Source organism: Myxocyprinus asiaticus, chromosome 3 (assembly GCF_019703515.2).
Source record: "Myxocyprinus asiaticus isolate MX2 ecotype Aquarium Trade chromosome 3, UBuf_Myxa_2, whole genome shotgun sequence".
In the NCBI taxonomy this organism is placed as follows: Eukaryota; Metazoa; Chordata; class Actinopteri; order Cypriniformes; family Catostomidae; genus Myxocyprinus; species Myxocyprinus asiaticus.
This window is the reverse complement of record NC_059346.1, coordinates 31,759,253-31,785,569: the sequence shown is the minus strand read 5'-3', so window position 1 is coordinate 31,785,569 and position 26,317 is coordinate 31,759,253. Positions and strand designations below refer to the sequence as shown.

Sequence of the window (26,317 nt, the reverse complement as noted above, 5' to 3'; positions counted from 1 at the left end):
CTAAAAGCGCTATAGGCTACATTTTGTGTAAGTTCATTAGTGTAAGGACTCTCTGACTTCGAAACTTGCCATGTCTGTACAAAGAGGGACACCATGTTGAGACGTCACCCTAAATGCGCGCCGTGATTGGTCTGTTTCGAAACTGGGCGGGGTTTAGCAGCTCGGTGGGAGTGGAGGTGATGGATCGCGAGTCATTGCGCCGTGTACGGTGTGAGGGACTGACTGTGGTCTCACCGGATCCATAGTCGAGCGCCGAACAACTTCAGACTAGATCAAAGGCTTGAAGACGCTTCATTAACTCCCTGAATAAGCACCGAACTGCTGGAGTTTACCATATGTTTATATACTTGGGATGAAAGTGTGTGTGCACCTTTTGGCACGAGAACCAGGAGCGGACAGTAGCTGATCACCCGTCTGTCAAGGCGAAGCATGCACTGAAACGACTGAGCAAATCACTCCAGCCAACTCAAACAATCTAAGGAGCTGCAAAACTCGGATTTAACTTTTTATTTCTCTTTTCGGGAAGACACGCAAATGGCATTGGACAGATATTTCGGGCTGTCCCACGACTGAAAGTTCAGCGTTGTTCCTGGACACTTGTGAACATGGATATAGGTCGGTAAATTTCGGACAAAAACTGTTAGGGCACCCCAAACAATCTGGATTCAAGCACGTCTCTGTGAATTGTGTGGAGTCTTTAATTTTATATTTGACACATGATCACGACCGGATTTGTTCCACAGCCCGAACCCCAACGCGGGATTGACGGCCCTAAACACGGACAGACCCTCGTTATACTTGTGTGTGTCACTCATCCTCTATCAGGCGTGATTTGACCTTTTGTAAGGTCAGCGTTAGAAACTCTACCAATAGATGAATACAATAAAACAGGCTCGCGCTAACGTCTACCTAAGTGCAAGGTAGCAACGATTTTGGTAACACACAGACACACGTTGGCCCAGAAGCCGTCTGTGCAACATTGCGCGACACATTTTTCCTCCAGGCAACGCTAGAAAAATTGGATTTAGAAGTTTACGTTGAGCCATGGAGCCCCTCCGCTAGGACGCCTTACCCACACGCCACTATATTGAATGTGGAACGGAAACCCGGAGTACAGTCGACCGAAAGGATCTTATCTTCTCGCGGGTCAGTAGGTTTGGGTCTCCCCGAGTACCGTAGAAGATGGCTGGAAGCGACGGCTCGTGGAAATATTACCTCTGGATTCTGACAGTCATGTGCAGATACACGTTACCCGCAGCCAAATCACTGGAGTCTGTCGTGTGGAATTCACAAAATCCCAAGTAAGTGCGCGTGTGGAAATTTCCCAAATATCCGTTAGAGAGAGCACGAAATGGGCAGTTGCAGACTATTAATATCGCTAGCTCAGGTTATCTTGTTCATAAAACAACAAACACGTAGTTCTGAAAACACAAGCGCAGTGTAACAGGGCTGAAAAGCTCCTTTACTCGTGTCATGATGACATGAACCTCGTGTCGATACTGGGCTTTAACTCGAGCCGAAAAAACGGGCTCTCCAGGGGATATTAACACAAAATCCGCTGGTGTGCTGCGAGTCGAACAATTTCACGCTAGCACAACTTCGTTAAATGTTCATACGTAATAGCGTAATTTAAGAACTGCTTGCCGTTCTTAACTAGTTCGGATAAATAGTTTAATTCACACTGGGCTTTATTCCTCCGAAACAGACTTTCAAACGTAAAAATAGTCAGAGATATGATCCTCCTCGTGTTTTTCTTAATGTTTGCACGCAACTCGCCCTCTGCGGCGTACACATCCTTTCTACTTCTCCCAGGAGAGGCGAGCTGATTTCCCGCTACTGGCCTGCAAATCCGGGCGGCCTTGTGGCTCTTTACGTCTGTCATGTTGATCAAATCCGAGTTGTGTCGTAGCGCGTCAGTGGCGAGAGAGAGAGAGAGAGAGAGAGAGAGTTAATAGGTTTTTAAGCAGGGTTTCTTCCTGATTGCTGCTCATAAAACGTTCCAGGGAGCATCCAGCATGTTTACTTAACTTGAATAATGGCTCAAGACGCCGCTGGAGCTAGGCTCAACAGAACAATAAGGAAAGTTTGATACTGGCCTTTAACTTGAACAGACATCTAAATCAATATGTTGCATCTTCTTTTAGTTTTATTTTAATATGTAATTTGACAGACATGATGGTTTGCCTTGTTTGGCACAGTTTTTGACTGTTTGAGTGTGTGTGTGTGTGTGTAGTGCCAGAAAATTGGCTGTATCTCAAAACGTAGTGAACTACTTACCTTGACAGCTTTTGGACAACTAGACTGCCTTTTGGGCATCATAGATTAATGCAACAACAATTTTGTCTAGGTTGGCAGCTCAATAGATTTACATCCACTGAGTTATGATGAGCGTAAACAGAGGGACAGGAATAGTGCACATGTGTTTTTCATCTTGGTTAAAGTCAGGGGAAATATTTTAATTAAGGAGTCTCTCAGTTGGGCTCGTAAAAGAGGAGTAAAAAAAATTATAACCGCACCGTAAAGTAGAATTATTTTATTTTAGTAGAATTATTTTTAAATATTTTTACATGCATAAACTAAAAACATTAGTAAGATAAGAGACATTAAAAACAAAGACCTATTGTAAACATAAGTACATGTTTATAAATTGGAAAACATTATATAATTACTTTAATTTTTTAAATGAAACTCTTTGCATAAATGCTTAACAGATTGCATGTACATTCAAAATGTCAAATGGTCATGAAACTTGAATTAATGTACTGTGTTTCCAAGTATATTTATATCTGTTAATAATTATGTTTTTATTACTTTTTTAAATTAATATTAAGTGTTATTGAATTATTTAGTGCATATTATTTTATTCATTTTAATCAATTGATGTATTTCTTTTAAAACTATCTGTTTTAGGTATTTTATAACTCTAGAAACATTTTGATACATGCACAGTAATTTGACCTTCAAGGGACACAGTATAGAAACATTAAAGAGTTCTGTAGGATTTATTTTGTCTTGTGTGTGTGAAATTCATTGTCTATTGCAGCTGAACCCTTTCAGAAAACTTAAAAAATCATCAGCATATGACCTTAGAGTCCTGTGAGAGATTTTGTGGGACTTTGGCTTTCTTACTTTAGATAAAAATGTGAGATTTGAAACTGGAGCCGTTCTGAATTGTCAAATTGTGTTTGGATCATTGTACTCATTCAAGTAGATCTAAACTCCACGGCGCAGCAAATGCTCAAACTGGCCTGGTCTGCTTTGCCACAGTTGCGGCATGTTTTTTTTTTTTTACATATACATATATATATTTTTTTAGTACTTAATGTTTATTTGCTTATCCTATAGAGTCTGTGTATGCACCTGTGCGCGAGCATGTGTGTGTGGTTCTCAGTCCTCAGAGACCCTCACAGTTCACTGAGAGGATGAGAGTTTGAAAGAATTTGTGAAGTAGAGACAAAAAGAGTGTCAGAATTGTGTGTGAGTGTGTTTTAGAGAGACACAGACTCATATCTCTCACACTTGATCTCATTGCACTTCATCTCGTTAAAACACACAGTGTACTAACTGAATACTTAGTTTTGAGGCTGAATTGGTAATTGAACGTGAACGTAAAGCTTATCCTAAGTACTCTCATGAAGACATATGGGCCTCGGGCAAACACACTTTGTACTCTGTCTCTGCAACGGACATATGGGAGCGTCCGCCACTAAGTTACCATTTAAAACTCTTACCAGACTCTCAGCAGTAAGGCCATCACAAACACACTCACAAAAACACACAGCTCTCTTACCCGTAATAATGTGCCATTTGTGTTTAAGGATGGACATTTCTCAGACTGAATGCAAAATATAATTGAAGGTCTGTAAAATGAGAAAAACTCTGGCTGTGTTCTCCACCCCTCAGCACTCTGATATTTATATCAGCGAAATGCAAAGTTTACTGAATGCTGAAGCAACTGCTGCATTATCTTTGGAAAGAGCATTTGTTGGAATGAGAGCTTCACTGATTTATTTTGTTGACATAATTATGTAAATTTAATTACCTCTAGACACAACTATACATACGCGCTCACGCACAGACTTACGGCTGCTTTTGGATGTATAAATCTGCATGGTTCACAGCTATAATTCACAGCCCTCCCTTCCTCTGCCTTAAGGGAAGAAAAGAGAAGTGTAGTCTGCTGGGAACAGAGAGAGAGAGAGCGAGCAACTACAAGAGACAGACAGAGAGAAGAATAAAGTAGCTAATCGCTGGGACAATTATCACATTGAAGCAGAGATTTCAGGTTATATCTCATTCCCTTCATGTGTCAGACTAAACACCCAATCAAACTGAAACGCACACATAAAAAAACAAATTAGGACTTACTTCACTTTCCAGTTATGTCATCAAATTTGTCTTTTCAAATGATTTTGTCAGGTATAATTATTCTACATTTATATTTAAGATCTTTGCAGAAGCCTGCTTATTAAGCATACAGTATAGTTATTTAGAAAATATTTTGTGATGAATGAGTGCAAATTATGTACATTTATTTTGGCTTTTGGAATCTTTAAGAACAAAGTTAGAGAGAGTCCATAATGTATGTATATGTATGTGTGTTTTGGCCATATTCCAGTGCTTAGGGAAGAGATGAGGGGCTAATTGGAAATCTGTCTCTCATTAGCTCAAATATGCTACTGAAGTACCTTGCTTGTGTGTGTGTGTGCGTGCGTGCTTGCTTGCATATTTAAGCGTACATGTTTGTTCATTTACCCAACAATCTGTGGTGCACAATTGGTCTTAATCAGCAACTTCTTTGCACACATAACCGTCTGCAAGCAGCAGTTAAACATTCTGGGCAGCTCATGAACACTCTTTAGAATGTAAAAATCCAAAGCAAACTGCTTGTTTAGAACCCTCATAAATACAAAGTAATTTTCAAGCTTCTAAATAGTTCTTGTACTTCTGTAGTGGGTTTGTGAGTTGAAACTTGTTCTTTACGGGGTGTAAGGCTTGGGTTTTTGAGAAGTCTGAAAATAATTACTGTACCTCCTGAAAAATTTGGGGGGATGAATATAGACATTTTTTTTATTTAATACTATGGACATTTTTGTTTATTAAACAAGATCATAGAGAATGACAGGAAAATGGAGAGAAGGGGAATAAGATTGGGACGCAAGCCATGATCGAACCAACATCCCCTGTGAGCATGATTGGGAGGGTTACTTTTAAAATGTATTTCACTACAGATTACAAAATACATGCTGTAAAATGTAATTTGTAACATAACGTTATATTAACGTCATAACGTTATATTACTCAAGGTCAGTAACATAATCTAAATACTTTGGATTACTTCAGCACTGGTAGATTTTCTAACTCGTTTTGACTATAAATAACAATTTAATAACAAATGAAAAAAAAATTGCCAGTACAGGAAGACAAAATAAACATATTAAAAATACATTCTCTGAAAAAAGCCTAAATATCTTGCTAAAGCAAATTGATTATGTTTTAAAGATTTTTAGATATGTTTACATCTTAGGGAAAAATCTTATTCTTGATGAGAATTTTTGGATTGTTTTTTGGCAAAGGTCTTACTAGAGAAAGATTATGATCTAACGTGGGTTTTCTTGAAAGACAAAAAATATGATCGTGCCTGGTAACAGGTGCAGGTAATATGGCAAAAATAACATTTTAGCTTATAATAAAGCTAAATGTTCACATGACAATTAACACAAGGTTTATTTCTATTTCTGCTGCTCCGAACATACTTATCTGTCTGCTTGTATGAATGTAACGCATCATAAGAAAGTGTTTCACCACTGTTTAAATGCTCTTTGGAACACATCATATATATGTATAAATGTTTTCCAACTGAATAGACTAAATATTAAATGGAACAAAGGACTATAAAATGCTAAGTAATTCCTTCAGTAATCAAAATACTTTTTAAATGTAACTGTATTCTGATTACCAACAATTTAAATTGTAACTGTAGTGTAATGTATTTTAAATAAGTAATCTCGTTACATGAATTCCGTTACTCCCCAACCCTGCCCGTGAGCATCACAGCTCCAGCATGCACAAACCACTTCAGCACGACTCCAACAATTTTAGAAATTTTCAAAAGTATTTTAGTTGTTGCTACACCCGTAGTTGTCTAGCAGTTGTTTGGGTCTTCAAACAGGAATGCAGCTGTTCTGATGATGCTGAAATAAAAACATGCAAATGACCTTTGACCTGTTAAGAGATCATGTCGGTCTCAATTGGTGATCAGAGTTGCACTTTTTCATAATGGATGCTTGTGTGACTGTTACTGAGTTTGAGGGCATTTAGGATGTGCTCGTATGTATGTCTAGTTATCCAAAGCAATATTAATTATTCTTTGAGTTGTGTTATTTTCATTCGTGTGACTGTCTGCATTTATGAGTGCGCTGTGTTTGTGTGTTTGAGTTATGCACGAGTTAGTGTGTATGTCATGATCAGTGGTGTTATAATAGTTGACAGTGAAGAGATTAACTCTGTCAGAGTTTCAATATGTTGAACAGCAAGAGAGGACTCATGCAGACACACACACATACATCGCCCTCTGTCTCAGCCGGCATTTTCACAACAGACCTGTTCCTTTCTGAAGTGTGTGTGAAGTGGCTTTTGTTCTGTCGTTGATAGCATTTCACGGTGTTGTGGATGTTTGTCAGTGTGCATGTATGTGTGCTGGTTGCTCTGTTTATGTTATATGCTGTTATATGTCCAATTACAGCCGTGTATGTTAAGATGGCTATAAAATATGTAAAATTTAACAGGGATTTTAGTTTGCAACTTAAAACCTTATCTCCACAGACGTTACACAAAAGACATTCACATGCTCACAAAATCACACCCTATAACAGAGAAAGTGAGAAGGGTTGGCATGAAACCTAATTTTTATTGTACATCTGTGTGTGTGCATGGGGAGTGCTTCATTAACAACAGTGCTTAAGCAACAAGTGCACATTGTCTGTCCCTGACCAAGCATGACCGCTGGACTCTCACAGCCTCCTTAAATGACTCTCACACACACAGACGCGCTCAGAGGCCAGTGCTCGTGTTGTTTTAAGGACTGTAATGTTTGTAGTTGTAGGGTCTGTCGGAGCAAACGACGGAAGAGGAGCAATGGCAGCTGCTGTGTGGTGGGGGGGTGGTACTTAGTTGTACTTTGGGGACAAAACTGTGACAATCTGACAAAACCTTACTTTGGGGACATCTGGGGAAATCCTCAAAGGTCAAAATGATTCTAAATGCAAAGTTGTCTTTTAGCGGTAGGATTTCAGTTACTCTGGAGCAGTGTTGGGTAAGTTATTTAAAATAGTAATCCACTACAAATTACTAATTATTTCATTGAAAAAATAATCACATTAATAATTACTTAAATTTTAAGTTACTTTCTAAAACACTTTTCTGTTCAAATTCAAAATAATGTCTGTCTTGTTCATTGTCACACACAAGTCATACACTCAGCACCTCACATTTCTCCTTTACAATGACTCGTTACTGGGCCATAATTTATGGATTCTACGTAAATAATATATTAGAGGTTGAAGTCATTAAAACTAATTTTTTAACCACTCCACAGATTTAATATTAGCAAACTATAGTTTTGGCAAATCATTTAGGACATTTACTTTGTGCAAGACATGAGTAATTTTTCCAACAATTGTTTACAAACAGGTTGTTTCCCTTTTAATGGACTAAATTACAATTCCAGTGGGTCAGAAGTTTACATACACTAAGTTAACTGTGCCTTTAAGCAGCTTGGGAAATTCCAGAAAATGATTTCAAGCCTTTAGACAATTAGCCAATTAGCTTCTGATAGGAGATGTACTGAATTGGAGGTGTACCTTTGGATGTATTTTAAGGCCTACCTTCAAACTCAGTGCCTGTTTGCTTGACATCATGGGAAAATCAAAAGAAATCAGCCAAGACCTCAGAACAAAAATTGAGGACCTCCACAAGTCTGGTTCATCCTTGGGAGCAATTTCCAAATGCCCAAACGTACAACGTTCATCTGTACAAACAATAGTACGCAAGTATAAACACCATGGGACCATGCAGCCATCATACCGCTCAGGAAGGAGATGCATTTTGTCTTTTAGAGATGAATGTAGTTTGGTGTTAAAAGTGCAAATCAATCCCAGAACAACAGCAAAGGACCTTTTGAAGATGCTAGAGGAAACAGGTAGACGAGTATCTATATCCACAGTAAAACGAGTCCTATGTTGACATAACATAAAAGGCTGCTCAGCAAGGAAGAAGCCACTGCTCTAAAACTGCCATAAGAAAGCCAGACTACAGTGTGCAAGTGCACATGGGGACAAATAAACTTTTTGGAAAAATGTCCTCTGGTCTGATGAAACAAAAATGGAACTTTTTGGCCTTATTGGCCATCGTTATGTTTGGAGGAAAAAAGGGTGAGGCTTGCAAGCCGAAGAACACCATCCCAACTGTGAAGCATGGGGGTGGTAGCATCATGTTGTGGGGGTGCTTTGCTGCAGGAGGGACTGATGCGCTTCACAAAATAGATGGCATCATGAGGAAGGAAAATGATGTGTATATATTGAGGCAACATCTCGAGACATCGGCCATGAAGAAAGCTGGGTCGCAAATGGGTCTTCCAAATGGACAATGACCCCAAGCATACCTTCAAAGTTGTGGCAAAATGGCTTAAGGACAACAAAGTCAAGGTATTGGAGTGGCCATCACAAAGCCCTGACCTCAATCCGATAGAAAATTTGTGGGCAGAACTGAAAAAGCATGTGCGAGCAAGGAGGCCTACAAACCTGACTCAGTTTCACCAGTTCTGTCTGGAGGAATGGGCCAAAATTCCAGCAATTTATTCGGAGAAGATTGTGGAAGGCTACCCAAAATGTTTGACCCAAGTTAAACAATTTAAAGGCAATGCTACCAAATACTAACAAAGTGAATGCAAACTTATGACCCACTGGAAATGTGATGAAAGAAATAAAAGCTGAAATATAAAATTCTCTCTATTATTATTCTGACATTTCACATTCTTAAAATAAAGTAGTGATCCTAACTGTCTAAGACAGGGAATGTGTTCTATGATTAAATGTCAGGAATTGTGAAAAACTGAGTTTAAATGAATTTGGCTAAGGTGTATGCAATCTTCTGACTTAAACTATGTTTTTAAATGGAACCGCTTTTGAAAAAAGAAAAAAAAAAAAAACGGTTATCGGTTCCCAACTCTACTTTGAAGTACTTTGTAGTTTAGTGTCAAATACCATGGTATGTGAATATGCTAATCATTCAGTACTGTGGTTTATCTCAAAGCACCTTCATATTAACATTTGATACCAAGTCCCACTTTTTCTTTTGCTATTCCTCTGTCCCATTCCCCACCTCTCCTCAGTTATTTATGTTTGAAGAGGGTGCTGGTATGTCTTTACTGTCGGGCCGGGCCCCTTCTCATTGCTTCTCTGTAGCAGACGGTTTCCTCTCTCATTCTTCTGATCACTTATTATGCAAATACCCTCATGAACGTCACATAGACCAGAGACCTTAAATGTGAGTCTCATCCTCTGTCATTGTTAAGTAGGAAAGTGCCACTGCATCATCACAATTAAAGAATCTCATGAAAGAGCTGACCATAATCTGTCTCTCCCTAACAACACACACGTTAAAAAGGGACATACCATAGACCTGTGTTGATTTTCTATAAAGCTAAATAAAATTACTATACCCAAACCATAACCCTACCCCTAAAAGAAAATGTTTTGCATATTTAGAATAAAGTTTTTGTCAGATTTAGCTAACTTCCAGGAAAACATCTCTCTAAACTAGCTATAGCTAAGTATGTACACACACAAACACACATTTATTTAGCTAAACTAAACATCTAAATGGTGAAATATTGTAGACTTCTTTTGATTTTAAAGCTGATTATAATAACTGTAGATTAGGGTTGCTCCGATACTAGTGGTGCACCAATCAGGAAATTTGAGGCCGATACTGATCTATGATTTTTTTTAACACTAAAATCGCCCGATACCAATACAGATTATTTTCTTTAAGTGCCCTTTGCCACACTTTTGCAAGTCATATGACGCAGTTATATGTTTATACCCAACACAGTAAAATTATGGTAACACTTTACAAAAAGGTTCCATTTGTTAACATTATTTAACAACATTACTTTAGTTAACATGAACTAATGAACATAATGTTAGTTACAACATTCAAAATTTGTATTAGTTAATGCACTATGAACTAACAATGAACCATTGTATTTTTATGAACTGACATTATGATTAATAAAGGCTGTAAAAAGATATTGTTCATTGTTTGTTCATGATACCTAATGCATTAACTAATGTTAAAGAAATGAAACCTTTTTATTAAGTGTTATAGTGTTGTCAAAATTACCGGTAATTCGGTACCAAGTCGATACTAATATAAAAAAGATGTAACGATACCAGTGTTTCTGCACTACCGGTAGTACCGAGCACCGACTCAATCCGGTGCCAGCGCGCAATATGACTGACACATGACTGCTTTAAAATGCTCATGTTGAGCACGTGCTCTATTACTCCTTACACTGAAATAGACAATTAATCAAATAAAAATCGTGACATGTCCTAGTGTGATTTATTAAACCGCTAAAGGCTGCAATCTTAGTGTGGAAGAGCTGCATATTTGAATGAATGTATAAATCTGACCGCTCGTATACTGGAAACATTGAGAATCATTCACGACACGTTGTATCAGATAACAAAGCAGAGCACTAATCTACTGTGAACCACATGTAAACGTGTAAATGTAAATGTACATAATTAAATCACAGCATTTGCGCTTTAATCTCAACTCAACTTTGTCTTACATTTCATTTGTCAGAGTCAAAGGCCAGTGTAAAGAGATGAGATTTCAGACGTGACTTAAAAGTCTTTGTGTCGCAAACTGTTTATCCGGAAAGGGAAGATTCAGGCAAAAAATACACATCATAAAAGCATGTTTCAAAATATGAGCTCAAATTTAAGAAATTGTCGAGTCGAGTACTCGAGGGGCAATGACATGTACATAACTATATATAATAACGTGTCTGACAAACGTCTTTGGCTGCTACATTGCGTCTTGTTGTTCCAGTGTATCGTCTATTCATTATTATAGGCTGTTATAAAATAATCTGTTACAAAATGTACAAAAGTTTGCATAATCAAGATATAATGCATCATATTTTGTCATTATGTGAAGGTTTGCTGCCCAACTCAGTGAAAGAATGGGCACAATGCACGTCTGTCTGTTCTTCCTTCAGGTTACCGTAGTAATCTTAGTAAGTGCACACCAGTTTTTTTAGTGACTGTCTGAACCGTCTATTTTCAAATCGCTTTCAGTTTTGAAGACGCTGCATTTTGTTCCATTTAGCTGCACTCTGTCTAGCTGTTTGAAACACTCGCCTGCTGTATATGCATTGAGTCCACTGCCACACGCGCCTGGTGGGTATGTGTGTCCAAGTGTTCGCTCTTGTGGGAAAGCCGCAATGGTCCGTTATTGTTGTTGTGATAATTCATGAAGCATTCAACGGAGAGTCTGAATTTCCACCTTTCAACTGGGGAAAAGTGCAACGGAATGACACTTTATGTCGGACTTCTAACTTGGAAACTGCTGGTGCAGGAATCTTTAACTCCCATTTCATCGAGAAGCAGGTGTGTGTTATGTTACTTAGGGCAGGGAGGTTTACAGTCAGTAATAAACATTATTATTTAATAAACATTTTATTAAATAATATCCATTAACGTAGGACTGCCCCCCGATAGCTGACCAAAGGTTAGTCGATGAGAAGAGTCTTGGTCGACCAAATTTTGATTGGTCGGTTGGTCGCAGAGAAAACTCCACATAAAAACGACGAACACCGGTATTAGCGCTGGTTGGACGTTAGGTGGTACAATGGGGTAATTTTCATTAAGCAGGGTTAGGGTTAAGCCTACACAATAAAGCAAGACACCTTGATTTCAAACTTAGAACTTTATTTTTTTATTTATTTTAACAAAAAATTCAAATGAAACTAGAAAAAAAATAAGTGCAATTAAAATGTGTGGTGTTCAACTTTTTGAAAGATGGTTTTACAACAGTTGTCAGCATCTCTCTGGCAAAGAACCTGCTTCATCTGTGCATTCTCTACCGGTTGGGTATTTCATTGTCCGGGAAAATACATAATGGGTGTGAATAAATTAGTTTTGTTCCCTCCTTCACGAGATTATATATATATATATATATATATATATATATATATATATATATATATATATATATATATATATATATATATATATATATATATATATATATATATATATATTTGCAACATCCAATTACCAGGCTGAGGGATCGGTGAATATTCTTGCTTTAGTGATTTTGCATTGAAAATTAAATTAATTTATTTAAAAAATGAAAAACATAAATCAAATACATTTCTAAATTCAAATTGCACTCCAAACGAAATGAAAAAGCAATTAAAATAATGAAGTGATAAAATAATAATATATATACACCTTTCCATTTACCGTCAGGCAAGAATCCGTCTTAACATCATTACTTACACAAATGAAGACATAAAAACAATTATAAATGTAAAAATATTAATTATAATGATGATAATAATCACTGAAATATAAACCATGGTTCGAGGTGAACGTGTTTTTGTATTATTTTATGTTTTAATCACAGATGCAGAGTTGTGGTCGCAATGAACTGCTCTGTGGAAATAAAGTGAACTGAACTCAAAACACCTCCTGAGCTGAGATGTCTGAGGTCATTTGCAGCACTCATAGAAGATACTGTTCTTGCAAAAAAAAACAAAAAACAAAAAAAAACATCGGAAGACAGAAACAAAGAGTGAGAACCTTTTAGATGCACGTGTTCCACGAGACTGCACGCCTCCGTACAAACAGCATGTCATACATGCGCACAGACGGCTTTTCTGTCATCTGTTCTTAATAATATAATAAAGTGTTTCTTCAAGCGCGTGTCTGTGTCTACGGGCAAATTATTTGTAATAATAATAATAATAATAATAATAATAATAATAATAATTTAATACATGGGAAAATGAGCCTAATATCGTCTTGCCTTCGTCAAAGGCATCAGCTATTGGCGATCCCCGAGATCATCGTCTGTCAGCACAACCCTAATGTGCATTTCTCTCTATAAATTAACAAAATGTTCAGACAGTCTCCTTGCTGGTTTTTCCGACACATTCAGGATCATTACCGCTTTTGCCGGTGTCGCTGCGGCTCGCTTTGTGCGTGCGTTTTTAAAATGTATATTTTAAAGGCTCATTATTACGGTTTAGTATTTCTCTGTAATGTAGAACAGTGTTAGAAGTGTTACTTATAACATTGTTTCTCAGCCCTGGAACTCAAACCATTTTCTGATACCACTAATTAATGCAAATGCGTTGCAGATTGACCCTGATTCTAGGCACGATCGGCCAATCGCCGATCACGGATTTAAGATGAATATCAGACAGATCGATCGGGGCACCTCTGTCTGATACCAAATTTTGGATTCGGTACGATACCAGCACTGGTACCTCGGTATCGATACTAAAGCGATACTATAATCAACAAATAAAAAGCCTCAGTTTTTTGGATGAAATTACACAGAAAATGACTTGATTAAAAGAACTGCATAAAGTCTCACAGATACAAATTATGCGTTTTCAGTTTTTTTTGTTATGATCAAATGGTGTTTAATCAAATTGATACATACAGCTTTAATCAAATAATAATATAATTATTATTTTCTAACAAATAATTGCAATTTTATTTTTGGCAAAATAAAATTCTGCACAACAGAGCTTCACAGTATTAATGAAAACATTAATGAAAAAAAATCTGATTACCTGTTGCACAAGGCTGTTATGGCTGAATCACAACATGCTGATAAAACACTTGCATTTGTGATATTTCTTACAGATAATAATGATAATAATAATAATAATAATTATTATTATTATTATTATTAGAATACTATCATTTAATATTATATAATTGTTATTATGAGTATTATTACAAATTTTTGAATATTAAATTTTTATACATTAGTTATATTTTCTGTCTTCAATTTTGTGCATCCAGTTGAATATAGCTTTTATTTTAGCTTGATTTTTATTTTGACAGACCTTTGAGTTCTTCCTGTTTTTGACGGGTTAGTTATAACAAGCTTCCCATTAATGCTGAGATAATCCCGTCACGACTCCCGAGCTGAAATCTCCGAGCTGCACCGGAGGAGTTCATTTAAGAGTAACAGCCGTTGGGGGCCTGTGTAGTTCAGTGGTAAAAGACGCTGGTTACCACCCCTGGAGTTCGCTAGTTCAAATCCCAGGATGTGCTGAGTGACTCCAGCCAGGTCTCCTAAGCAACCAAATTGGCCCGGTTGCTAGGGAGGGTAGAGTCACATGGGGTAACCTCCTCGTGGTCACTATAATGTGGTTCGTTCTCGGTGGGGCGCGTGGTGAGTTGAGCACGGATGCCGCGGTGGATGGCGTGAAGCCTCCACACATGCTATGTCTCCATGGCAACATGCTCAACATGCCACGTGATAAGATGCGCAGGTTAACTGTCTCAGACGCGGAGACAACTGGGATTCATCCTCCGCCACCCGGATTGAGGCGAAATACTATGCGACCACGAGGACTTAAAAACGCACTGGGAATTGGGCATTCCAAATTGGGTGAAAAAGGGGAAAAATCAAAAAAACCAAAAAAAAACACATAACAGCTGTTTATATTCTAAACACACTGCATGAAAATTAAGCATCAGTAGTGTGTGTTGCGTTTGTGTGAGTACGCACGTGCACGTTTGTGTGTGTGAAGCAGATGACAGAGCAGAGCGGCACCTCTTGTTCATTCTGTAGCGTGCAGCGCATGTGACTGTATATTATTTAAATTACATCCTTCTGCTGTTTAATGATCACACTTTGGCCATATCCAGAGGTTTTTTATTTCCAAATTGACATTGATTTCATCTCAAAACTGTAACATCTCATATCATTTTGCTTATGACAGCATACTGTAATATGGTACCGAAATTAGCAACAAGATGATATTGTACCATTTACATTTTTTTGGTATCGTGATACTTCGTTAGTACTGGTAAACCACACAACCCTACTGTAGATTAACCCTAACCTATAAAACGTTTAGTATTTTTAGAATTTAAAACACATTATTTTCTTTATTGATAAATGTTACATTTGAAGACCCTCTATGTCCCCTAATGGAGTTTTTGTCAGATTTTATTAACTTCTGGGAATAATTTTGTCCCCAAAGTATAGCTAAGCAAAACACACAAAAATTCACAATTCCCTTTGTACAAGAGCTGCAACCTTCCCTGCAAAGTGACTTTGGATATTGGGGCCTATCACAAACAAACGCAGGCGGTTGAGGCAGGAAGCTGTTAGTGTTCGCTGTAAGGAGTGGTTTGCGAACTTCTTCCCTTCACATGGCTCTGTGCACACTCACACTCTCATGTTTGCGCTCTCCTTTGACTGTGAAACAGTACTGCTCAGTATAACATACAAGTTGGTTTCACTTAATTAGTAAGGGCTTCACTTAAACACAGTTTATACGGAAGTGATGGTATTTGCTAAGCCCTCAGCTCTCAACCCTCACAGAAACCTGTTGATACAAGTAGATTTAAAGCAAAACATGATTTCTATGCCTTTCAAATAGTAAAACCAATTCAAATGTACAGGTTTTACTATATTTGTGAAAATGTGGCCCTCAAAAGTATAGCCAAACCCGTACACACACACAGCACACACACACACACACACACACACACACACACACACACACACACACACACACACAGCGGGCCATCAGTCACACCCTTTTAAGAGTTCAAAGCTGCTCCATCCTTTTTATCCACTTTCCAGTCGACAGCTCAGACCATCACACTCACTAAACCCATCATTCCTTGCCCTCGTATGTGTATGCATGTGTGTCCGGAGAAATGGTCACGCTTTCAGTAAGCTTAATGCTGCCATAAAGCATCAGAGAAGCTGAAGCCTCCAGTCTGCTTTCAACTGCAGCTGATCTCAGCTCAGTCCTCTCTGCATGTAGTACCAAATCACACTAACCTTTATTCACTCCAGCTGGCCTGCGAACTGATCTATCATGCAGCGGTTTTAAGCTGCTTAGGGTACCTGCCATTAGAAGACTTTCTCCTGAACACACACTGGGGGATCAAGCTCTCTTCACTGATCTTAGGTTTGCTTGAAAACACCACAATATCAGGCTAAGGATGCCCACAGATAGATAAGGAGAAAGCTGTTTGCTGATCTGAGAGCTGTGGAAAGCTGCTGGTGAGGATACTGAGGTCTGCATCAGCCATTTTAAACTCTCATTATTATTTAAAATGGAGGGAAGAAATAGTTTAGAGCCATTATACAGCTGGACCGAACAAATGGAAAATCTAATTATAAAACAATGCTGAAAACACACTTAAATACTAACACAAACACGGTTCACAAAACATGGGATAGTGAGAGTTTGAGAGGAAATTTGTATGGGTGTATTTTTGTGTTGCTGATTTTTACTGTGTGTCTACACATAGAGACTGTGTTTATGTGTGTGTGTGGGGGTCAGGCTTTGTGGGGACCAAATCACCCTGCAAGGATAGTAAAACTTGACACCACTTACATTGTGGGGTTTAAACAATGGTTATCATGAAGGAAATGGCTTAATAAACATACTTGCCTAAATTATGAAAATGTAAAAATGAGGGTTTTTCATAATCGACTAGTCTGTCTGTTTTTTTGAATAAATTAAGGATAATGTAAAATTAGGCTCCATTATGTTCATGTGACCCCAATCAGACACGTTTCAGAGGGATATACGGATGTTAAGTGCAGCACTTTAACATGATAATGAACGGATATTCAACAAATAAATAGCTATAACAAATAACATGCTAAATACTTATATCATCATATTGCACAAAACTATCAAAGAAAGAAATAACAAAGGCTGCAAGAAACCTATTATGCGCATCCTGAACGCAGAATGACACGCTTCAACGCAACCGGATTGCTTATATTTTAGTGTGTTTTGCTGCACATTCAAAGGGCAGAGCTACAACATAATATTGCAGGAACACATTTATTTCACGACATCAAGCAGTTTAAACAATTTTTACTCCAACTATTTATTTAAGAAGTGTCAGACAGAATTAGCAAAAGACTTTAATCTCTCCACAACACCTCACAAATACGGTACCATTACTTACAGCAGAGGATTTAACATCTGACAGTGATCTTCTTGAAATATATTGTTCATTTGGTGCTTTGATTGCTGTAACAGCAGCTCATAAAATGACTAAACCTAAAGCATTAAAGAGACGAAACTTCAAACAGAGGGTTTTACTTTGCTGACTGTTATTTACTGTTGAGCACAGCAAGTTATCATCACACAAAAATGCTCTCCAAGAAGTTGCATCTCTTAATTAATTTCAGAAATGCGTTTGTCATTAAAACCACCACTACTAAAAATATTATTGTTAGTAGTTGACCCCACTTATCGAATAGTCAATTATTGAACAAGTAGTCCATTAGTCGAACACCCTGGCACATCTCTTGTAAAAATGCAAAAAGATTTCCATGAGCGTTAGGTTTAGGGGACAGATAATATCATTAGCTCAGTATAAAAACAATATACACTGCCTGGTTGCACTAATATAAAAAAAAGTTGCACTAATATTTTGTTGGATTGCCCATTTGTCGTAGCATTGTTTCGACAACTTTATGCAACGTCACAACATTTATTTCCATCCAGAGTTGTATACATTTTTGGCCGAGATCTTGTAATGATGATGGGAGAGTCGAACCACTCTGCAAAGTCTTCTCCAGCACATCCCAAAGACTTTCAAAGGGGTTAGGTCAGGACTCAGTGGTGGCCAATTCATGTGTGAAAATTATTCCTTAAGCTCCCTGAACCATTCTTTCACAATTTGAGCCAGACGAATCTTGGCATTGTTGTCCTGGAAAATGCCTGTGCCGTCAGGGAAGAAAAAATCCATTGATGGGATAACGTGGTCATTCAGTACATTCAGGTAGTCAGCTGACTTCATTTTATTGCCGCATAACGTTGCTGAGCCTAGACCTGAACAATTGAAGCAACCTCAGACACTGCCTCCAGAGGCTTGTACAGTGGGCACTTGGCATGACAGGTGCATTTCTTCATGTGCTTCCCTTCTTACCCTGACGCGCCCATCGCTTTGGAATAGGGTAAATCTGGACTCATCAGACCACATGACCTTTTTCCATTGCTCCACAGTCCAATCTTTATGCTTCCTAGCAAATTGAAGTTGTTTTTTCCAATTAGCCTCACTAACAAGTGGCTTTCTTGTGGCCACACAGCTGTTTAGTCAAACTCCTGTAAGTTCTCTTCGCATTGTGCATGTGGAAATGTTCTTACTTTCACTATTAAACATAGCCATGAGTTTTACTGTCGATTATTTACAATTTGACTTTAGCAAGTGTTTTAGTGATCTCCGATCACGATCATTTAAGATTTTTTTCCGACCACATTTCTTCCGCGAATCTGATGGTTCACCACTATCCTTCCATGTTTCAATAATGCGTTGGACAGTTCTTAACCCAATTCCAGTGATTTCAGCAATCTCCTTAGTTGTTTTCTTTGCTTGATGCTGGCCAATAATTTTCCCCTTCTGAAACACAGTAACATCTTTTCCACGACCACAGGATACGTCTTCCGAAATTGTTAAGAAATGAGAAACTACACACTACATCAGTTAGGGTTCAAATAATTGTTGCCAGCTGAAACATATTAATCACTGCAATAATGATCCAATCATAGGCTCTGAAGTATCTGCTTATTTAAATCCAAACGGTGACTTTTTTTTTTTTTTTGGCCAGGCAGTGTAAGTCAATGGAAAGTCCCAAAACCACTGTTTGTGTGTGTGTGTGTATTCTTATATGTAAGATGTACTGTATGTACACTCATTCAAGTTCACAACCATGACAGACATACTCAAACACACATACAAGTGTGATGATAGAGTTGTCTAATGACAATTTGTCATTGTTCTCTTGTTTGTTTTGATTCCCAAGAGTCTCTTTTAACTCTTTTTGACTTTATTTCCCCTTTTCTTGTCTCATATTATATTTCTTGTTGGTGTAATCATCAATCAGTGATGCAGAAATAGATAACTAGATATGTCTTGATGTTGGTATTAATGGCAATACTTTTTCTTCCCTGTCTGTCTTTCAATGTATGTGTTTGATTTCTTCTGCTCTTTCTTTGCTCCCAGGCATTTCATACTGATTTGTCATAACCTGTTTGTGTGTGCATGTATGTGTGTGTGTTTGCAGTTGCTTTAATTGCTCTGTAATGGGAGATTCTGTAAGGAAGAAAACACACATGCAGCATATACACTGAAACTGTTTCTGCATCACTGTGACCCTTGACTTACACACACGTGCACTTGAATTCAAGATATTGAAATTATGCTCTGTGTGTGTGTGTGTGTGTGTGTGTGTGTGTGTGTGTGTGTGTGTGTGTGGGCAGGTTTAAGTGGTTTACGAGGACTTTTCTTTAGGTTACAAACTGGTCATTACAAGGGAATTATGCTATAAATGTGGTTTATGAGGACATTTCTAGTGTCCCCATAATTCAAATCACTTAAAACAATCATACTTAACGATGTTTTATTGAAAATGTAAAAATGCAGAAAGTTTTTTGTGAGGGTTAGGTTTAGGGATAGAATCTATAGTTCTTACAGTATAAAAATCATTATGTCTATGGAGAGTCCTCATAATGATAGCTGCACCAACATGCATGTGTGTGTGTGTTTAACGGTGGTATCCTGGAGGAGCTCTGGTGGAATTCATACCTTTCATCTCACACTCCCAACAGTGATTGGAAGAGCAAATGTGTGTGTGTGTGTGTGTGTGGTGAGAAGACGAGAGAGAGTCAGACTTGACAGAGAGAGAGACAGAGAAAGAGAGTAAATATGAAAATTTCTAGGTGTCTGTTTTTCCTTTTACACCCTAAATTTATACAGCCCTCCATAGCAACTGTCATTAAACTTCAGAGCACAGGGGTTGACTAGTGGTTGTCATCAATACTATTATTAACTAAGGTGAGGTTCTTATACTATTATAAATAAAATAATGATGCTATTAGTGTTCAGTTAATATTGAGAAATACATGAATTGGTTAAAAAACATTTGCACCCACATTTAAAAATATAAAAAAATGTATACACCTAATAGAAAAATGTGAGAAAAAGCAATGACAGTGTTGGTAAAGCTACATTGAAGTGCTTCATTCTAGCTTCCCTTTAAAAAAAAGAAAAAGAAAAAAAAAAGTAGTTTGCTACAATACACAAATTACTATATTACAATTTTAAAGCAATTTAAGGAGAGTTTATTAGATAATTATAATATATTTAGATGATATTAATTATTTACAAAAACAGCAGTATTTATCTGGCACAAAAGGGGCGAGCATGACAACTACGGTGACAACATAAAACTTGACATTATAAATTGACACTAAATACATCGAAGAAAACTTAAACATCCTGTTTTTTTTTTTTTTACTGAATCAAGAACAGATTGATAAACAGCAGTTTTTTTTCTAAATATTTATTCGAAATTGTAGTTGAAGTTAGTAGTGTCTCTCTTCTTTTAGTTAGTTAGTGCCCAATTAGTGTATTACAATAATAGTTAGTCACAATGTTGAATTAATAAAATGGAGTAACAATTCCAAAGTTGGTTAAATTGTAAAATTATTGTTTTTTCTTCCCCCACATAAATCCAGAAGTGAACATGTCAAACCTCGTAATGCAATCCAATTAAAAAAGAAAAAAAAAACAATCACAATATTTTATGTGTATCGCTTTCGCCAACAAAAAAGAATTGTAGGATGTATTGTTTTGTGAACCAAACATTGTGATGTTATTCTGTTGCGGGATCTCCGGTGTTTCCCACCCTTGCTACCAGCATCAGTCCTAGATCAGGACAAATGAAAATGTTATGACACTGAAGTTCTGGCTAGTTGAACTTCAGCCTCTCTTTGAACTGGTGAAATTAATATAATTGAAAAAGAGCAGCTAAATAGATCGAGGAGGAGAGCAGGAAACAAATAAAGTGAAAGAATGTACTTTTGTCTGTTTGTGCGAGAGAGAGATAGAGAGCTCATATCTTACCAAGGCCGTCTGGTAAAAACCCTGGTGCACAATTGCAAAAGACTTAAAATCCCAGAATACCTTTTCCATTATTTCTCTTTGTCTGTGTTCCTATCAGATGGGATATGGAGGGTTTCAGATTAAAATTGTATGGAAGATATGAACCATAGACAGAACTTTTACCTGTGTTAATGTGGACAGGGTGGAGATATACATTACTAGTCAAATGTTTGTACACACCTGCTCATTTGATATTTTTTTGAATCAGAATAAAGTCATCAAAACTATGAAAAAAAATTAGCTTATATTTTAGCTTCTTCGATGTAGTCACCCTTTGCCTAGATTTCAGCTTAGCACACTCTGGGCTTCATGAGGCGTCCACCTAGGATGCTTTCTAAACAGCACTCAAGTTCCAATGTGTGCTGGGCACTTGTTGGCTGCTTTTCCTCACTAACTGGTTCAACTCATCCAATTTGAAAAGAAATTCATATGCAGGCACAATTTATATTTGTCTAAAAAACTAAATTATAAGCATTTAATCATTGTAGGTTTTTAATCAGCCTTCACAACCTTGTTCAGGGTGCATTCCTACAGGAAAAACTAGTTAATTTAAAGTAGTGCCCGACCGATTTTAGCCTTTTACAGATATATCATTATCGGCGTATATGTTTTCCGATATGCGCAGATATTAAAACTTTTTTTCAGAACATATAATGCAGAAAACGATGCTTGGGGTGATTTAGAATCGGTGTCATAACGTAGTTTGTCCAGCAGAGCATGCTCTGACTCCATTGTTTACAGAGCTGACGATGGTTCTGCTGACCCCGGGGGGCCTGGGTAGCTCATTGGAAAATAAGCTGGCTACCACCCCTGGAGTTCACTAGTTCGCTAGTTCGAATCCCAGGGCGTGCTGAGTGACTCCAGCCAGGCTTCTTAAGCAACCAAATTGACCCGGTTGCTAGGGAGGGTAGAGTCACATGGGGTAACCTCCTCGTGGTCGCTATAATGTGGTTTGTTCTAGGTGGGGCGCGTGGTGAATTGAACGTGGATGCCGCGGTGAGGCGCGTGGTGAATTGAACGTGGATGCCTCGGTGGATGGCGTGAAGCCTCCACATGCGCTATGTCTCCGTGGCAATGCACTCAACAAGCCACGTGATAAGATGCGCGGGTTGGCAGTCTCAGACGTGGAGGCAACTGGGATTCGTCCTCCGCCATCCGGATTGAGGCGAATCACTACACGACCACGAGGACTTAAAAAAAAAGCACATTGGGAATTGGGCATTCCAAATTAGGGAGAAAAGGGGAAATTCCCCCCCCCCCCAAAAAAAACAATGACCCCATCATTTAACTAATATAACGTTAACATTGTCCCTGACGACCATGTCACTCATGTTTATCACATCTGTTCGCTATGTTAGCCAGCTATATTTTGTCAGTGCAGTAAATAATGTAGCAGATTGAAAGGTAAACATCAAGTGTAGACAACAGTGCGGTGGTGGATTGAGTCCAACCTAGTTGGTGAGACGCAATGCTGGAAAGTAAATAAAGTCCATCTTTTACTCTCCGTGACAGCGAGCTTATTGCTAACTAGCTAACCACGTAGTTACTTTCATAGCTTGTCACCTGAGTGGAAGCTAATGTGTAAACATGTATTCACCAAACTGTTTTGTTCAGGATTCGCAGTTTGGTACCCCCTTCAACCGAACAAATACATTTACAAAATGTAATATTTAAAAGTCTGGTTTTACACCGTTGAAAGTTTCCCCTGAACTTGTATATCAGAATACGGTGTAACACCACTGCCGCTGTTTATCTCTTGTCTCGGCAGGTGTAAATGCTTCTTGTTTTACAACCTGCCCCTAATTGACTGGCAGTATTAAAATAGTAAGCATTTGACTGATATTAAACAGTACTACTGATGTTTATTTAGCTATTTATTTTATTTTTATTTATTCTTTATTTTCTCAGTGTTCATTTCTAGAATTAGTTGAAAATGTATTATAATAATAATGTCAAATATTCTTTGATAAAAATATTTAAGAAAGCAGCCTTCTGAGTACCTTTGCATAGTCATATCTATACAAAATCGGTGTACAATCCACATAGAAAAGATCTGTTTTCATTCCATCTCAATAATGAACTATATCGGCCACCATATCGGTAATCGGTGAAAATTCTCCCTCTAAAATCGGTATTGGTCTCAAAAATCCCATATCAGTCGGACTCTAATTTAAAGTACCGGTAAGTAAACTTGGGTTAGTCTGTAATAATTTTTCATTACAAATAAATCCCCATTTGAGTATCTAGGTAAATGCATACGTGTATTTGTGTGTGTGTATGAGAGAGAATTTGTGATGGTGGGGGTTCTTCTATAGAGATTCCTCATCTCTCTTAGAGTCCATTCACTCATTTCTCTCATTTTCAACAAGATGCCCAAGGCTCTTTTTGAGTGTGTGAGTTTGTGTGCAGTTGTTATTGTGAGTGGGATATGTGTAAGCAGTTGCGCTCTCTCTCTCTCTCTCTCTCTCTCTCTCAGACAAAGAGCCACTTGTCTGAGCTCTGTCTTGAGAGTGGACAATCACATGACCAACACACTCTATACATACACCCGGCGTCTCCAGGTTAAGAATGTGTGTGTGTGTGTGTGTGTGTGTGTGTGTGTGTGTGTGTGTTTAAAGAGAGATAGGTGACTGCATTTTCCACTTGGTTTCGGAAGGACATGTTTCAAACCAAAAATAAAACAAGTTTCCAGTCTTTAAATTTAAAATTAGGTGTGTGTGCTTTGGACACATGTTTGTGTAGTATATAAGAATTGCAGTTGTTGGTCCATTGTAGATGTATACATAATGCCAAGACATGTGATTACAGACCCTTCTCAGAATGTAGCTGATGTGTGAAGAGGTGTCTGTGTCTATGTCTCTCTCTCTCTCTCTCTCTCTCTCTCACTCCCCCCCTCTCACTTTTGAATGAGGCTGATTTGCATGGCTGCTGTATTCAGTATTTAATTGGTGCCATTCAGTCCTGGTCTAATCCCGTGTTCACTTGTTTAAAAAAGCAAGGAGGCCCCTTATTGAGTGTGTGTGTGTGTGTGTGTGTGTGTGTGTGTGTGTGTGTGTGTGTTTTTGCACCGCACGGTTAACAGAAACTGAAAACCGGGTGTCTGTGTATGAATAATTACATTTACACTTTGAATTAAGATCTCTTCCACACTCTAATGAGCTACTAAATGAATTTAGTTTTTGAGCAGGAAATTATGTCAGAATTTCATATTAGCTCATATCTGTTTTTTTTTTTGTGTTTTTTTTAGAAGACTGTCATTCTGATTTTATTCCCTAATTATTTATGTCTAATTAGACAAGTAACATATCACTGTTTAGTAGTGTTCTTTAATAACTTTAAAAAGCATTATTACATTGTATTATGCTCAAATCATTCTAGTAAAAATTTCAATTATTAATATATTTTCATATATATTCATATAAAAATGAGTGTGCATTACTGATTATATTATAGTTGTTAATTACTTATAAGTTATTATAAAGTGAATTATTTAAAAGTTATTAAAACTTTTAAATAATAACTTTTAAATAAAAAGTTATTATCCAAAGTAAATCACACAAATTAACTGCAAAAGCTATATAAAAGACTTCGTAGAGTTTACCACTGATTCTCTGGCCTATCTGACACACATATATACACACAATGGACCTCATTAATGAAACACGAGCAGAACAAATTATTGTGTAAATCGTACGTAAAGCCTGCCTGACGCAAATTTTCAGATTCATTAAAGTTTTCTGATTTTCAAAACGTTATTCGGTACGAACAAAATTTACACCTACTCCCGACCATGTGTAAATTGTGCGTAAGATATCTGAACGTGTTGTGTTCTTTCAGACAAACTGCCATGACAACATTTTGATAGAAGTAAAATTAAATAAGTAATGAAAAAAATAATTAATTATTGAGTGAAATTAACCTTAAAAAAATAATAAAAAAAGTTACAAAGCTTTTATTTAGAAACGTCTTTGCTGCTTGCATTTATTATTACAAAGTATATATATTTTTTTCACAACTCTGCTTATTTTCAGCAGAAGTTCTTGATATGGGTTTGCGTTTGATTTTCTCAAGAACAAAATACTAAATAATGCCCTCTAACGTGAATGGATGGACTGTTTTTATGTTTTGTTTAATATAAGCTGTTTTATTTAGATTTCATAATTTAGTATAGGCATCGGTAAATTGTGTTAATTTGACATATGGTCAGTGGTAAAACCTTAAATGAACATGTCACGGGCAGGTGCATAAACAATACAATGGAAACAAAAAGCCCGCTCACTGTCGTATAGCTTTTAAATCTGTAATTTCTTACAGTGTTTCGGTCAAAGACCTTCTTCAGTCATTCTATCAATTTCTATAAAGATTGTCACTGTTGCAGGGAAAGTACTGTGTATCACTGTTACAGTCTTGGATTTACTCGAAGTTTCTCCAAAGTCTCGACCGCTGCGCTCAACTGAACCAGAGAAGGTTAATGGTGGTGGACATCCTCCTGTCGGCATAAACTGAAAATGTTTTACACTAAAGCTTCATGTCAAACCATTTTATTGACCTCTTGGACTAATTCACAACAGAACCTCTGATGAGAGCAAATTATTGTAAGTTCCACACTTTCTTTTATGATGCGAGTGTTTGCTAAATCAACATTTTACATTGTGAATGCACTCCATAAAAAAAAAATAAAAAAAAATAAAATTATATTACTGTTCGCATATATGTTAAAAGCTTCCTATTCTCATTTACTAGCCAGTCTGAAGCTTTTCTGTGAATTATGATAATTGTGAACGAACGTGAACATGCGCTCTGTTTACGAATGTCTGGAATTCACTAACATACACAAGTTGTACTAACAAATCTGGGGAATACGAAGCATTCGTGAATCCGGTGGAAATTTTCGGGGATCTCCATTTTACGCAGAAATGACTCCCAATTCTTTTGTATATTTACAAAATTTTCATGAATGAGGAACTATGCATTCACACACACAAATACACACACAGACCCAAACCCCTTACCTTCCTCTAGGAACAGGAATCTTATCTAATTTGATTATAAATTTGATGGTGGGT

General features: G+C 37.4%; 1 protein-coding gene across 1 annotated transcript in view; it reads left to right on the top strand.

Moving 5' to 3' along the window:
- Positions 1-216: 216 nt before the first annotated feature.
- Positions 217-26,317, top strand: part of efnb1 (ephrin-B1) — a 79,028-nt gene continuing 52,927 nt past the window's right edge. Inside the window, exon 1 of the mRNA XM_051667006.1 lies at positions 217-1,301. Within this exon, the coding sequence (XP_051522966.1) occupies positions 1,183-1,301 (119 nt within the window). The 5' untranslated portion in view covers positions 217-1,182. The remainder of the gene's footprint in view (positions 1,302-26,317) is intronic.